The 17,634-nt window shown below is 40.1% G+C and overlaps 1 protein-coding gene across 1 annotated transcript in view; it reads right to left on the bottom strand.

Annotated features, from left to right (window-relative positions):
* Positions 1–3,129: 3,129 nt before the first annotated feature.
* The window catches only part of mamdc2a (MAM domain containing 2a), a gene marked incomplete in the record, with an annotated part of 25,989 nt that continues 11,484 nt past the window's right edge, over positions 3,130–17,634 (bottom strand). Inside the window, 9 exon segments of the mRNA XM_035657655.1 lie at positions 3,130–4,494; positions 4,729–4,813; positions 5,683–5,942; positions 6,245–6,391; positions 7,931–8,027; positions 8,189–8,454; positions 9,710–9,856; positions 11,104–11,197; positions 13,174–13,430. Coding sequence (XP_035513548.1) covers positions 4,433–4,494; positions 4,729–4,813; positions 5,683–5,942; positions 6,245–6,391; positions 7,931–8,027; positions 8,189–8,454; positions 9,710–9,856; positions 11,104–11,197; positions 13,174–13,430 — 1,415 coding nt within the window.

A 17,634-nucleotide genomic window follows, 5' to 3' on the forward strand; every position in this document is an offset into this window, starting at 1 on the left:
AATAGGAATTTCAGATTGATCTCATTCCAATATATTTAACATTTTGAGTATTATTGAATGATAATTGTGCTTAATATATGCTAACTTCCTGTTGTTTTATACCCATAGTATTTTTATGTCAAATGGCCTATACATAACTTGAGTATGTCAACAGGACCGAAACATCTCTAGAAAAATGCAGGTCACAGCAGCTCAGTATACGTCTGGCTATTAAGATTCATAATTTGCCACTTCGTCTTAAGTTGTCCTATAATTAGACATTCCGAAAATTGTCTATCTCATCCATCTTCGCATGCTTTCACAGACAGGTACAGTGACAGTCAAGCGTTAGCAAAGGTCTGTGTCCTTCCAACATTGTGTTCAGTCCTATTGTAGGGAATAAGATGAGATAATTACCACATACGGAAATTGTCAACGGTCGCCAGTGCCTATCATTTACCTTCAGGGGCGGAGAGGACCTCAGCGGCTTTATTTCTAATTTCCACATCTGTTCCACTAACAGTTAATAATGCCAACTTAAAACCCTACTCTAAACATTGTTTATAACCTGTCACTTGGCTAATCTCATAAATTTAAAATATGTTACATTCACAGCTTAATTCTCACACACAGAGTTCATGTCCATGGTACTTACCACTCTTGCCTTTTTACCCTAACGATAGAATGAATTGACTACCAAAAAACAAACTCAGATTCAGTCTCTCGAACATTTCAGAAACTGGTTGATTGATCGAGTACACGTGGAATTTAAATGTAGTAGATATTGGATAAATAATATTATATTATTTATTTACTCTAATTAAGTCTTGTGGGAAATGAACACTACGCTAAATTATACCACGTGACATATTGTTGAATTAGTAAACAGCTGATTGGGATTTGTTTATCGTTCAGCCAGGTGGATTCTACGTAAAATGACCATTAGGAGCACTAGGAGTGACTCTAGGTAACTGATTGTTTCACATGATTTATCTGTCTCTACGATACTACTGTGTATCTGTAGTATATATAACTGTGTGATGCTAATAGAGTCCACGACTATGGATTCAAACTCATAGGAGACGATAGATTATCAGCTACTTACTGTAAATTCTCATACATTGAAAGATAACATATAAATAGATATGACAAATTTCAAAATGTATTTAATAAGTCAATATGCACAATATGTAGGGGGTTGTTCTTCTTTACTGCCTGCTGGTGGCCACTCCTGGGCCAGACTGTGACTTAATAACTGATACCGGACTCACAAGATGAGATGCAAAATGTGATGAAACAAATATACCTATTATCACAGCCTTAATTATCATGAGTATAATGAAGATGAGAATGCAGATGGATTGTAGATCGAGATGAGATTACTAGTATCGGAAGTATCTAGCAGAATTGTATTCGTATATACGGCATTCATACTTGAAAACTGTGTCCACTAGCTCAAGCATCCATTCTAATATCTAATACAATTATTCAAGATTAGATACTAACAAATATAACTACACAGAGCAGTAGCTAATGATACAATACAGGTAACAGTTGGATGGCCCAAATGAAAAGTATTATTAATTATATAACCAAAACAAATAAGGTTTACAGAAGTGCCTATAATGCATCAAATTCTCAATAAGATACGTGTCCAATGCTTTTGCCAGCAGAAGCAAGGTTTAGCTGGCAGGATAAGTGTATTGCTATTTTGTTAATGTTGCTTGTGATGTTGTGTGTATAAGTTGTATTGTTATTCACTTCTATCACGAACTACGGCAGCAGTAAGGCCCAGCTGCCATAATGCACACAAAGATATTTTATTTCCAGTACCAATTTTTCTACATACACATATTTCCAGTTCTCACAGTGAAGGCACAGTAGGTGGCCACGAACCTCCCTGGCTTGAAGGTGGTTTATCAGTTCTTTTTGGAAAGCAACTAATATATAACCAATCTAATTCAATGATGCCTATAATTGGAAATTGTGTGATACTTTATAAGCGATAAGTTGGCACTCATTTCTTTGTCAAAAGATTATCCTATAAAAAATATCCAAACACTAACAATGAAGTGATATATACTACTTAAACAAACACATTGTGTTATACATAAGACCTCGTATATTATTACAACGTCGACCATTAAATTACTTGTTTTATTAATTGTAAAGTGATTTGTATGCACGGTCCATCAAACAGAATGCTCTGATCACTGTGTTTCTGGTTATATACCTATAATACTATTACTTCATATCTATATACTTAAATTATTAATTTTCCACATATTTAGACATAGAATGATCTTATCTCCTTACCCAAAGAAGCACCAAGTCTTGTGTGACATATTTAGCTATGACACATAGTTCAATAGTAAGAATACAAGCAAAGGTGTGAGGCATGTGCTGTTCATAATTTAAGTTAATTTGATGATTTATAGACATATACTCACAGGATGCGTATTAGCAAACTGGGTCTTTTATGACCTAGTAGATACACAGAACAAGCGGTATTATGCTTGGTTATTCTTATATTATTTATATCAATCATTAAACTAACTACATTAATACTGGCTACCATTAGTCAGTAAAATTAATGTTAAGACTAAGTTAAAGGAATTCAACTAGACGCTGGAGGATTTTTAGTGGCAATTTAACAGATGTTACAACATGATTCAAATTGTAAACACGTGACAAAACAATACACTAATATAGAGCCTAGTCTATATGAAAGCAATTGTGTTACTGGCGTACGCTGTAGATAACAAAGTCAGCAGTCATCAAAAAACCAATTTAACGCGAAGAAATCATCAACCATGGAAGGGCGGGGTAAGGTATAACAATTACAGAACAATTCTTATTTTCAGGATGATTAATACCACTAATGAAAAATACCTTGAATATTATTAGTTCCATTTCTGCCAGTAGATCTATGAAATGTTACATACTGGACCTTTAAGTATGGATCTTTTATAAATGAGGCATTTATTGGAGCAGGCTAGCTACAAACAAACCTTTCTTTCCAGATCCCTCTGCTTTATAGTATAAGTATATTTGATCTGTTTTTTTATGAAGTTTTATGAAGCTGTTTTATGATGTGCTCCACTTTGCTGTGTTTAATTTGGCATTGCTGGCTTGTTTGGTGTCGCTGTCAATCCAAACTCAACACTTCCTCCATATGTTTCATATTAAAACATTTCCTGGCAGACAAGTCTGCCTTCTGTCACGCTTCACTCCTTTCCCTGATGTTTACACTGACACACTGGAACCAGACATCTCACATACACCAAACTGTTTTTAAAGTCTCTGACTCCCCCCTTACAGACAGATCAGGTTTAAAGGGCCGCTCTGATTTTACATGTCAGAATCCATTTACTAGTCACTGTAATTATAAAAACAGTTGTAGAATTTCTCCTATGGCTCTGGAAAGAACTTAGGTTGAAATAAATCACTTAAATGCAGTGATAAACTGACAACCCCTGACTAAGTTTATCAGTACAGAAGTACTGATAAACAAAACAAATAAACAAATTCTGTGTTTTCTTTTCACTGTTCTATTAGCTCTTTGGTTGTTTAAACTACTTTTCTGATACAAGGTGAGGCTATTTATACAGAGTGAAGGCTCTGTAAATACAGCTTGGGTTCTTGTCGTTAAAGTTTATGTGTTAATAATCGGAACATCAAAAATTACAATTTCATTTAGTTTTTTGCATAGAAATGAACAAAATTCTGGGATATAAGCAATTATGATTTTGTTACCAAAGAATGAGCCTTTTACATCCACAGACAGCATGTTTATACAGTATCCCAGAACTGACAAACAAAACACTTTTTTGTGTGTATTTTGCAGCCACCGTAGTTTCTCCTTTGTGCTTTGAATGGCAGGGGGAAGCGAGGGAGTCGCAATCTACACCACTAGATTCCACTATATCCTACACTCTGGAGCCTTAATATGTAAAATATTATCACCCTAGACAGTGAAATATGTATATTATATTTAGAAGAAAACTCTTACAGAAAGTGGTTGGCCTCCACTGTGCTGGGTTTACTTTCAGGAGGATGCATTTGTAAATGACTTCACTATACCCGACCACTGAAGGAAAGTGCCTTTTATCATTGACTTGTGGCATACCTGGCAAATATTTCTTGTGCAAAGTGTCAACAGGCCTTAACAGTGGATTGTGGTTGTGTGATTGAGTGTCACGAGACTAAGACGTAAGATGTATGAATGTTGACGACCGTTCCCCAGCACGTTAATTCCATCATCTGGCACTGTGATCAGAGACACTAAAAGCACAAACACTGACATTGAGGAAGACAGCAGTACAGTGTGGTGGAGGTTGCGGCTGCAACATAAGCATTGCTCTACAACATTGTAAATTGTCATGGTGGATTGTTCACATTCATACCAGCCAAAACTACCAAGCATTTATACAGAAAGACTCTCCCGCCAGTCTCAGTTCTCAATCTCATTGAAATACTCTGAGGAGCCAGAGTATGGAGTGATGTCACCAGGATCTGAAGAGGAGGACAAGACAACACAGATATCACAGTTCCACTTATAAAACAATGCATATTGTATTTCTTAAACACTCATACTGAACAAATATCTAAACTATTATCAGGTCTAGTTTTGGATTTTGGATATTGCTCGTGTACAGTGATAATATGTCTGAATACGACACAGTAGGGACACAACAACAGCTGTTTAGAATGGAATAGATTGGATTTTAGACTGTGTATTATACTAACCTTCACATGGTCCCCTTTTATAACGGATGTCATCAATAGCAATATCACTTCTTAGTGATGGGCCTCGGATGGCTTCAAATATAATCTGCAGGAAACACAAACTGTGACTACGATGGTCATGTGAAATTGAGTGAAACTGAAACGTGTTATGGACCTTATTTACTCACGCATACTGCATAGAACGCTAAATAATGTTCAGTAAAAGAATGTTTGAAAATCTACTAGCATTTCTGAAAGGCTGTTAAATTGGCAGACGGGCAGATTAACTGAAAAATTAGCGAATAGCATGCAGCATGAATCTCTAACCGTCTACTTTAGGCAAAACTGTGCAGGATTTTTCCATTGCTGTGTAAATGCTCTATTCAAAGTCCCCCCCCCCCCTTTGTTGATGGTACAACAAGATAGATGGTGACAGAAGAAAGGGGGCGATGTTATAGAGAACAAAGTAATGAATCAGAGAAATAAAATGTTATTTTCTGATTGCTTCACAGCGGTTATGTTCTAAAGCACCTCTGCACAATCCTGCAGGAGGATTTTGTGTCAAGGCTGCACTGTCTGCTGTGTGTAGCTCAATTTTATCCCGACCTCACACCCTACGCACTGCCTAAAGGTTGACCCCCGGAAATGTCCCGTACAAAACAAAACAAGAAAACACAGGCAGAGGGGCTGCAGGGTCTCTGTAGATACAGACACCGCCACACACTTCTAATGGGTCATATGTGATGATTGGTGAGATTGTTAACTATGAGCTTTTTGTTTATTATTCAGTGCAAAGAATTCAAAAGAGGTGTACTGTGAGGAGAGAGAATATATTGCACTGGTGTATCTAGCAAAATATGGATTCATAAATCATTACTTGACTAATTTGCCACTAGCTGTTGATATTTTGTGGCGTTTTCTCACTATCTTTATGTGAGGAGACAGTCTGTGACTATAATCTACACACTGACATACCTGGTGTCGGACATCGCAGTGGTAGTCCACCATGGCCCTCATCCAGCTGACACTCTGCTCGCCGCGCCGTCTCCACAGCAGCGTGTCCCGCTCTACGTTGCCGTGGCGCAAGAGCACGCTCAGTATCCCGGTGCCAGACCCGTACATGTGGTAGTAGAAGATCAAACACTGAGGGGACGAGGAGCCCCGCAAGTCAGAGGTCAGCAGCCGAGCCTTGTGACCCGGACGCATGAGTGACGCCTCGATGTACATAAAGTAACCTGAAGGAGGCACAAAGTGGACAAAACCGTGAATAACACACTTTACAGTGTGGACTCTATTGATCCCAGTGGTTCCCACTTGTTATTGTAGCTGTAAAAAGGCAACACATAAAGAAGAACTGCTGTGTGAATAAGAACAATGAGAACAGAGACTATGAACATCCAACAGCTTCAGTATACGGACGGATCTTCTGCGTTCGAATGTTAGACGTTTCGCCCACACACAGGGTTCCATCCAGCCATCATGTGGACGTCTGAGCTCTGAATAAATAAATAAATCAATGAATGAGGAAATGACTCACCCACCCCAGTAGTGTGGTCTCCTCTGGGTCCTGTATAGGAGGTGGGGGTGTGTCCTCGGACTCGCAGCCAGTCGGCTTTGTCCTCTTTCTTATCCTGGATGTAGCCACAGATTCCACTTTCAAAGTTACACTGGCCTGGGAGGGAGCCTGTGGAGCAAACACACACAGTCAATGCACAATGGCGACATGGTTACTTGAGGTTTGAGATTTACTAAGAAAATGGCGCAGTGTGTGCTGCAGTTTGCCCAAAAACTCCAGGATCATTCTGCGAGAGGAGAGCCCAGCAGGCACAGGTCAGTGGGGGGATTTCTATAGGTTATATGTTCAGAGAAGAAACGATAATACTGATCTTGACTCTAAAACATTTACAGTTCACCTCCATAAACTGTCTATTACTCATTAAGTTAGAATATTAAAGAGATGGATAAGAAAACTGCGCATTGAACACTGTCATAGCTCACGTGACATCTGTGGAGGCCTGCAACATGGTGTCGCGTGCATTTTCCTGAGACATTGAGTTCACAAGTATGGGACGGACAACCTGCAAACATAATGCCTTCAGTCATGGCTATCACTGACGCAAAGGAATAAAAAACGGTCTTCTGTAGTCAAACCTTAATGCACCAAGCTATACAACAATGTCAGTGTGTAAGTAGCCCCAGCCAGGAAATTATTCACTGGCCACCACTACCTCAATGCACACCATCTACACCTACAGTATATTGGTGTCTGACCACCCGCAACTTAATGCTGTCTTGCATTCTATTCTATCTATGTGTATATACTGTATGAGAAAAAAGTATGTAGTCGAACATGTCATTCCAAAACCATCTGCTACCATAACAGCCTTCCCTCTTCTGGGAAGGTTTTCCACAAGTGTTTGGAACCTGGCTGCGTCTGCCAAACCCCGATTTGCTCATCAGCTTTACACCGCACCAGCTGACACGTGGCATTGTGCAAGGTAATCTTAGGCTTGTGTGCACAGCAATGGAAACCCATGTCATTAGGAACTCTGAACAATTCATGTACTGAAGGGGTGGACAAATGATTTTTACACACTTCAGTATTCAGTGCTCCTATGGTGAGCTTGTGTCCTACCACTTCACAGCTGAACCGTTGCTGCAAGCGAGAGCTCTTCGTTGCAAACCATACGACTGCAAATGTTTGACAATGGAAATTCCATGGTTGTGTCCTTGGTTTTATGCACCAATTAGCAATGGGTGTGGAGGGGTGTCCATATATTTCTGGCCATATAATGTTACCCTTAAAGTTATAATCCTTAATATCTTCATGAAAGCAAACCCTGTTTTTGATACTACTCACGATCAACATTTTTTCTGCAATGGGGAGCACTAACACCACCCATAGTGTTGTGTGGCTCGCCCCAATACAGTTGTCATGAATAGGAAATTTAGCTATAGACACCAAAACCGCCATGGAGGTTGCTGCTTGTTCAGTGTTCAGTATTGCAATGAGGTGTTGTTTGTCTAGGGTGATGAATCTGGGGTTTAAACTGGCTGTTTCCCAACATTTTAGCAGGGACTGATAGCCAAAAGGTGGCTTTAATTGATCAGACCAATAATTTTCCAATCTGGCAGTAGACTTTCTTATTTTGTACTGACCTGGTCTAAGAAGACAATATAACGTTTCTGGAACTTTAAGGGGGCTCCTTAAAGAGTATTTTACCTGCTGTGATCTGACAGTCCCCCAGGGTGACAGTGATGTCATCTATGCCCACCAGGCCACATTCCCAGAAGTTCATACATAGGCTGACAAACACAAACTGGGAAACAGAGAGAAAGACTGAGTACTGCTGTTAAACCATGTATCCAGTCTATTCATAATTACCTCTATTCATCTCCCATCCATTCATCCATCCATCAACCTTTTTTTTTACATTCAGATCATTTAAAAACATCAACCTCTACATCTAGTGCTTCGTACCTTGGAAAGCATGGGCTTCGTGTAGGTGATCTCCACCTCCGTCCATACAGACCTGGAAGTGTCAGCCAGGCTCCACACCTTCTCCTGGGCCACGTTGTTCTCATCATAAATGTAAAGAACCAGAGCGTTGTCTACTTTCCTAAAGCCATGAAGCAGGTAGAAGAACCTCAGGCAGTATTTGTGGTTCCCCGGTAAAAAGGGACCATGAAGCCGACCCATATAACCAGGCTTTGAAGTAAAACGAGTGTTTGCCAGGAGGAAACAGCCTAAGAAAGATAAGAAAAGGAACATAATTAAGAACAAGAGTGGTAATGTTACTTCTACTACAATGGAACACTGTGCAAAGTAAAATGCCCCGTCCATCATGAGGCAGCAAGTGAGGTTTTCTTGCCTGGGTAAAGTGGGTTGAGAGTTGCAAGGAAGAGTGGAACAATCTCACAAAATTCATATTTCTGTACATCACTGGGATGTCTCATATAATATACAGTATGTTGTTACAATTCAACACATCTTTATTTTGAACAAAATACCCCAGCAAATACTGAAATATAATTGTTAATTTTCCTAAATTTCCCATGCCCATTTTGGCATCCATGAACTTAAGAATTGTAATGTAACCTGTATCCATTATCACTGCTCCTACTTTTGTTTCCTCTGTTCTCCATCCAGTTTAGGGATGACTTCCTGAACCTTAATTAGGACATTGCTCAGGAGATGATACCAAAGTTCCACATACTCTCAAATCTCAACAAGGTTGAACATAAAAAAAGAACCATCTTCTTATTACTACATCTGTATTGAGATTTAGGAAAGAAGTCTGACATATCTTCACTATGTTGTCACCTGGACTGCATTGTTGCTAGCTTTACATTAAGAACAGCAAAGGAAAAAGGTCTTGTGTCACAGTTTTGGGTTCACTTGGGTCTGTTATTTCCTGTTTTATTTGGTAAACATCTTGTCTTCTGTCTTGTTTAAATTCACTTCCTGTCTTTGTCTGTTTTCCCTATAGTTTTGATTGTCTGCACCACCCTGATTATTTTCACCCATCTCCCATTATCCTTCCCCTCAGCTATGTATTTAGTCTTTGTGTTGGTTGGTTGGTTACGTTGTCCCTGTGTTGCCTTGTTGGATTTTTTTGCTTTTGCAAACTGAAAAACAGTCAAGTGGTTTGTGCTGGCTGTTGTTTTGGGCCAGCGGCCAGCACGGGCCTGGATTCAGCTAAACCAAACAAACCATGAAAATGACACACTCAAGCTTTTGAATTTTTAACGGTGTATATCTAAAGTTTTCCGATTTGTGAAATGAAGTGCAAATGCAAAGAAGGACCTTGTACTACAGCCTCACTAGGTTTTTTAAGTTGAGGATATAGGAGGCCCCAGGTTACAGCTCATTAAAGGACCAGTGTGTAGGATTTAGGCATCTAGCTGTGTAGTTGCAGATAACAAACCCATAGTAAAACAACATGTCCATAAATCCCTATCGGTGTGGTCAGTGAGCAGTCTGCGGTGCAGTGTGACTCACCTGATCCTGTGGTATGGTCTCCTATCCTGTAGGCATTGGGCTTGACTGAAATTCTGTTCCACTCCTTACTCTCTGCTCTCTCCTGATAGTACAGACACAGCCCATTCTCAAAGTCACAGTTGGCTATGGAGGGGTCAATGGTCGGCTCTGGAACGCAAAACACAGCATCTCCAGTCTGAATTGATTTTCATGTTTAAAAGAAGTATGCAGTTTAATTAGTTCAAATATTCACGAAGAGAGTCAAATACTCTTTATACTTACTTACTTACTACTTGTACTAATATGAATATTTGCCATGCTAGCCAAAGTTTGATGAGTAGGACAATATAAATGCGAGGTAGCTTGTTAAGCCTCAACTTAACATTTCCATTTTGCAGACTTCATGGTTTTTAGCCTATTCTGTATCACAATAAAAAAACAAAATCACATTTTATAGACTGATCTAACATGAGAAGAAGCTTTTAAAACAGGCTCATCCACAGTGTGTGGTTACCAGTAATGGCTGTGTGTACTGAACTGAGCTGCTGGTAGTCTTTGTGTTAATGTGAAGACATTCAGTTCAGAACTGAGCCACGTTGGAAGGGTTAGGAAAATATTACAGGCCTGTGCAGAACGCCATCATGGCCTGTACAGTGACTCGGGTGCCTATTCACTCAAACACGAGGCCGACAAAATTTGCGATCACAGTTACATAACAAGGTGCATGTATGAAAAGGGCCTCGGGCAGATTGCTGTGACATTTGGAACCCTTAATGAACTTAATATTTTTCCTTAGCACAAAAACAAAGACTGTCACACAAAGTTTACCTTTTTAGTCCCCACAGCCGTAACCCCCTATAGTTACCCTGACCCTTATGTATGCATGTTGGGTGCCTGACCATAAGCATCGTCTATATTCCTCTTTTTTTTGCTTTCATTTCTTTTTTCTCTCACCTTTTGTCCCTGTTTCTTTTTTGCTCTCTCCTTTATCCTTTCTTTCCCTCTCTTTTCTGGTTTCCTGACTCTTCTCTTCCTTTCTAAGTTTAATTCTTTCCTTTGCCTCCGCCACAGCCTGTTCACCCTGCTGCTATCTTACATCAGTCATGGGTCTTGAGTGAGACTTTTTTGCTTTTTCCTTTGCCTCCCTTTTTAAGTGCCTCCCAGGGGGTTGAGTGGGGGGAGTTGTTGAGAATCTCTGAGCCCAAACCTCCTAACCCCAACACTAAAAACCAAATCCATAGCGCACTCTTCCACACTTTTGCTTTGTGAGGTGTAATTAACATTGCAGCCTCCAGTGGCCACAAGTGAGGAGTCCAGCATATGTAACAGCCAGTGAACCAGGACTGAGATACAGAACAGTCTTTATGATTGTGATTAATCATTAGCACCCCGAAGATCCAGACGTCTTCTCTCACCTGTGTCTGTGTGGCAGAATTCAGGGGAAAAGGTGATATCATCTATGGCCACGTATCCACCTCTGGCACTGTTGAAAGCCACCTCAAACACCACCTGGTAACACACACAGACATAAACAGCAACCATTAACAAATAAGCAACGTATGACTGAGAGCTATTAATCCCGAGAACATGCTCTGTGAACTGTTAAAGACATGTTGCGAGCCTATGACATATACTGATAGATGAGACAGCTACAGAAACCAGACGGTGACATCAGCGTGGGGTAAATTCAGGAACATGGGTTACTCAGCAGAGCGCTGGTTGATGGAAAACCTCTGTACGACTTTTGGCTCGGCTGGACAGAGGACCCGACCCAGTTAATAATGTTACGCAAGTTTCTTTCCACAGAACAGCAGCGGGCTGTGGGAGGGGTTCTGGCTGAAAGCACAAGGAAAGGAAACCGTTGAGTCTTAGGGAAGAATACTAATTTCAAAGTGCAGTGGAAACCCACAGAGGAGAGAGTGCATGTGTGTGTGTGTGTGTGTGTGTGTGTGTGTGTGTGTGGACTCAGCTGCACACAACACAACAATAAGAGAGAGTACCATATGTTTTTTTTTCCTTGCATGATGAACAAGAGGCTCCCTGCAACATCTGCCTGTACACACTAGACTAATAACACAAGAGACACTTAATATGCTAGTCATATATCATATATATATACAGTATCATAGTTTAAAGCATTTAAAGCAGATGAAATGAGAAAGCGCCCCCAGCCCTACAACAAGAGCTAAATACTTTTCTATCAAAATTTTAAGATGAAAATGACATGACACGTAAAAGTGTCTTAAGTTGTTGGATGTGAAAGTTTTAGCTGCAGTCAGATTTCTAGGCTATATGGAGAGTTGTCGTAGACAATTTCACTCAGCTATAGTGTGTTAATCTAGGAGACCTAGAGGTTAAAGCACTGGCAAAGAATGTGCACCATGTTGATGGGAAATATTCATAGTACAACATAAAAAATGTTAATATTAATGATTTTGTAACTTTATTTTTTATTCTTTAGACAGTTTTCCTAAAATTTGAACATCTGAACAGTAGACAAGGCTAGGGTCACTGTGGCAAACACTGTCAAAAAACAAAACCCCTTGACTCATGAATTTCTGTCCTACACACAACGCGTAGTTAAACACTGGAAGTCAAAAGTGTTTTTTGAATGTACGTAATTATTGACCTTTAAGGACCTTTAAAATGTACAGGTTTTATCTGACAGGACACTAAACCCTGTAAGGGTACTGTATTTGTCCGGATCTTTAGAGGTGGTCTCAGTCTACACCCTCATATATATATATGCATCTACACAGACTGTACAAGACCATGGGAAGGATAATCATACGTTTTTCAGCTTCTGCAGTCAAACAAACTCCTCCACAGTAACAAGGGCAACACAGAAAGGATGAGCTTCCTCCCACAGGCCATAAGGATCATTTATATGGTGACTGCCAAGGCTCAGGACAATGCTCTCTGCTGAAGACTGCAAGAAATGTGCTGCAGCTATCAACCCTTATGCAGCATGCTTAGACAGCACAGAAGCAGTTGGTTGAAGAACATATATGCATTATTAAGCAGCATTGCGTTTTCATTATGTCGGGGGACTCGCATTACAGATCTAAGAAGAACTATAAAAATCTGTGCAGCAGAGGCTGAGAATATCCTGACTTTTAGTCCCCAGTCCTTATGGGGATCCTACATTTCCAATGATGCAACTTGATGGCATCTTTTGTTGCCACATCCGCCCACATCTTTCAAACTCCAATGGCCCTTTGAGACACAGTTTCTGTTATAAATTTGTGGTGTTCAAGCCCAAGCTGAGATCACCCTGATGACATTATCAGATTATTTTCAGATTTGACAAAGCTCCTCCACAGAAGTCATTATACATACACTAAATAGGTCTGCATTGCACTGCAATAATTGCTGGAACATACTCATCATTCATGTTTTACGAATCAGAACAGAACATAGTGCTTTTTTTGTTCATCCAGTTTCTTAGCGCATGGATAATTGTGCATGCTAGCTCCAGTACTGACCTCCAGGGGGTGTGGGGCCTTGATGTCAACGCTGACCAGAGTCCATCCGGCGGTAGCGTAAACCTCCGGCCTCCAGATCTCCTCATAGTGGCCCAGCTGGTCTCGGGTGAAAACTGAAAAGATGTTTCCCCTCTCCTGGTCTCGGTGGTAGTAGAAGGACAGGCAGCCGGCCATGGGCACCGTAGTCATGGGTGAGGTCAGCTTGGCCACTTCCTGGAAGTGCTTGGCATACACAGAGTCCACATACATGTGGTGGCCTGGAGCAGTGGAAGACATAGGTGAGGGTACACGGTTATGGGATGATACACTCACATTTATAGGATGTGTATGGTTTTACAAGCTGCCATAAGACTCTGGAAATGAACTAATGGATTGTTACTAAGGGTGCACAAAAATATCGATACACTTGAGTATTGCAATATTTTGTTTTGCAATAATGTGTTGATTTTTGTGTATTAACCAACTGCTAGATAGCATTGATTTAAACTGAGGGCTGATGATGGATGTTACAGTTACTGTGCTAGGTACAAATACAGTTTTCCTAAAATTTGATTTTTTTAAAATCGCAATTTATCACCTTGCTCGCAGTATCGTTGTATGTTGAATTGTAAACTCTGTATCGGGATATGTATCATCGTATTGCTAGATCCTTGCCAGTACACAGTGTTGTTATGGTGGCTGGTGTACAGTGATTTACACACACGCCTCCATTAGTATTTGGAGATTAAACAGATGTTTTCTGTACAAACTGCAGCAAGCACTGACTACAATATGCTTTTAAGCAAATAAAGCAGAGATGGATCACCACAAGCCACTGTGGTCCAAACATGCAGGTCTTCATTCTAACCAAACATTACAGTAGCTCATTTCACTGGCCAGCACACCTTCCTGATTACAGATTCTGCCTCCAGAACCGTCAATCCATACAAACTGACTGTCAAACTACAGACTCAGTATCTGCAACTTTATGCAGCTGGAACCTTGGCTGTTTCAAACTGGTAGACCACGAACTGATAGAAGTGGGAATATTTTGTGATCCACATAGATTGTGTCATGGCCATGTCATTGTAAATTAGGTTTGGAATTTCAGTGGGATTTTGCCTGGTTTGAGTTTATTTAAATTCAGCACATCACCACCATTACCATGGCACGTTGCAGATGCTGCGGCCAGTATCTTCCTTAAACTGTGCTACATTTTTGTTTTTATCTGTTATTTTTTGCCTTTATTACCAAAGCACATATTACCTATGACAGAAAAACATCAGTGTCAGAAAAGGAAGTACAACAGACCTTGACACAATCACTGCCCACAACATCTTCGGAACAATAAGAGCTAAGCTAACCCAACTGCTCCGCTACCCAGCCTACTCTGGTCACAAGAAAATAAAATGGATGGAGGATAAAAAGGAATAAGAATGGAATAAGACTCAAGTTTACCTGGAAACTGGAAATCAGAGATTGTTGTGTCCACCCATGACTGAAATCCGAGGTGCTCACAGAAAACAAATTACAGCAAGACCAAGGAGCAGAATGTTGATTTCAGGAAAAGGGAAGACACAGACCGATGTTTACATCAGTGGAACAGAGGTAGAGTAGGTAAACAGTTTTAGATTCCTGGGAATCAACATTCTATAAACCTGTCATGGTCAGCCCACATCTCCACCCTGGTTAAGGAAATTTGAGAAAGCAAAATTCCTGTGCCAAGTTCTTAACTTTTACAGAGGAACAATTGCATCCTGACTGGTGCATGGCCCAGGACAGGAGGATGTTACAGTAGGTGATTAAAACCACCTAGAAGATAATTAGCATTCAGCTACCCAGCATCAGTGATACTGGTGAGGCGATGTGCCTGCACAGATACTATAAGACAGCACACACCCCAGCCACAGCCTGTTTACCCTAATGCCATCTGGCAAGAGATACAGCAGTATCCGCTGCCGTACCACTAGACTACAGAGCAGCTTCTTCCCTCAGGCTGTGAGACTCAACTCATCCTCCGCACATGGAACTTTACACTGACACCGCAGTTCTGCAAACTGTGGAAAACTTAACATAAGATTGATTGGGAAGATTGGGCCTTATGCAAAAATATTTTTGTACTTTCATCTTAAACATCTCTTGAATTTGTCCATGATGCAATCCTGCTTGACTGCAACTTTTTTGATCATTAGCAAACCTGACAAACCCAAAGTGCTCAATAAGGCTACAGTGTCTGTTTGATCCATTTGTGGGAAAGTTTCATTACAAAAAATGTTACCAAAAAATAAAAGTCCTGCTGTCAGAAAGAAATATAACGGATATAATGGAATAGTGTAAAATATTACTACAGCTGTTAATGAAGTCAAAAAGCAAGAGTTGACTCATGGACACGGATGACACAATACAGATTATACAGTAGGCAATGTTACACTGTCAGGTGATACAAGGATGTTTACTTAGACAGCTATCCGGACCCTGAGGCAGCTGTTTGAGAGTGAAAATCCTACCAACATCTACTGAAGTCTACTCTCTAATTGCACTCATCCACTCTGTACAGGACATTCTGCACTCTGTGGTACTACTGTCCTATGATTTATTTTGAGTTAACACTAAAACTGTTTTTAGAACCTCCTCCAGCTCCTCCTTCATAAAGCCAGCCATGCAGGTGCACTGTTATGATGCAGCTGTGAGTTAAAATTGATATTATGTTTCCGTCTATCTTGAGCTAAATGCAGATGAAGAAGTCAGACCTCCACACTGTACAGCATTCTGCACTATGACAACCAGTGGGGAACTGCAGACGTAAACAGCTAACCAGACTAGTGACAAATGGAGGCTGTATATTTAGCCACATTTTAGCAGAAATATGTGTTTGGGGAGTTTGGAACATACTGATCATAGGAGCAGACACAGAAGTGGTTTATTGTGCAGCGATGGTTTGAAACAGTTCTATGGACATTTTGATGCTGCTGTTGGATTCACTGTACCTGCTTATAATACAAACTGGACTTACATTAGTTGAGAGTATGGTCCTAGTTTATGTTTATGTTATGTTTAGTTTTTTTATTCACCCTTTTGTACCAGGAAGACATCTACAAACATAGGCATCTCTGTCTTGTTGGAGCTCAGTCGATTTCTCTATTCATCTTCTCTGAGACATGAGATGCAAAGCCGCTCACTTTCCAGGTTGCTGCATGCAGCACATCAGTATTTGCAGGTTTTGTCAGTGCTGGAAAATGCAGGTGACTATTTCTACAATAATATATAATATCCAATATCCAAGTTGGAAGTAACTAACACAACATTAGCCAGTGCAAAACTGATGTGACACAACAGATAAACATTGGCCACTGATATTGGTAAATGCAAGGTAAACAAGATAAATATTGACTGATACTAATGTTTGGCCAATATATCGCTGCATCCCCATTCATTATGGCTTTTATTGTATTATGTTTCATGACTACCTCACTTGTCATGTAATTTACATGACCTGGCTATTGTAACACTGCAATTTCCCTTTGGGATTAATAAAGTATAGCATACAGCAGTGAGTGACACTCTGCTCAAAACAATATAGCAGGTGACCCACGAACATTTTCTAATTTACAATGAAATTTTTTTTTAGCAACATTTTGTTATTGTTTAATAATGTTTCTTGGCAGAAGCGGTGACACTTGATTTCTGACCTCTGGGCAAAAATGAATAAGGATGACGTTGAAAGGTTGACAATGAAAACAGGTAATTCAATGAAAACTGGATGATAGACTCAATAGATGATAGACTTGCCACCTTATACCAATCCTACACCACTGAGATTAATTTGCCAAATAACGATAGGTGTATGCAAAGTTGCTAATATCCCGAGGAAAAATTCATCCTATTTATTTTATCTGGTAAAGTGGCCCCTGGATATAGCAAGTTGAGTATCCCTGGTATACAGTAACTATCAACAGAATGTACCTATGTATCTTACTGTGTGTCTGTATCTATCTGCAGCTGCCATTCTCTGTGAAGGATCAACCTACAAACTTTTCAGAGTCACCTTTTAGGAGAACAGAAGGAGAATATCTGAAGATAGGCTGTATGTGGCGTACTCCTTCAATGACAGTTTTGCTGTCATCATCTGGTCTACAGCCTAAACAACTCTTAATTGCCTTAAAGGACCAGTGTGTAGCATTTAGTAGTATCTAGCAGTGTTTTAAGTTTCAGATTGCACCTAACTGAACACTGCTCGCATCTGTATTTGACAACCTGGGAATGAGAACCAGCTGTGAAGTGTGTTGGACAGAAACTACAGTGGCAGTCAAAAAAACCTGCATAAAGCGCAAAAGGCGCTATCTAGAGCCAGTGTTTGGTTTGTCTGTTCTGGGCTACTGTAGAAAAATGGTGCTTCAACATGACGTGGAGTCTGTGGATAAAAAAAGGTCTCATTCTAAGGTCACAAAAACATTCCTATATTCAGGTGATTACACACTGATG

This window comes from Morone saxatilis, unplaced genomic scaffold, assembly GCF_004916995.1.
Source record: "Morone saxatilis isolate NCDOM2014 unplaced genomic scaffold, NCSU_SB_2.0 Contig16, whole genome shotgun sequence".
Taxonomy (NCBI): Eukaryota; Metazoa; Chordata; class Actinopteri; family Moronidae; genus Morone; species Morone saxatilis.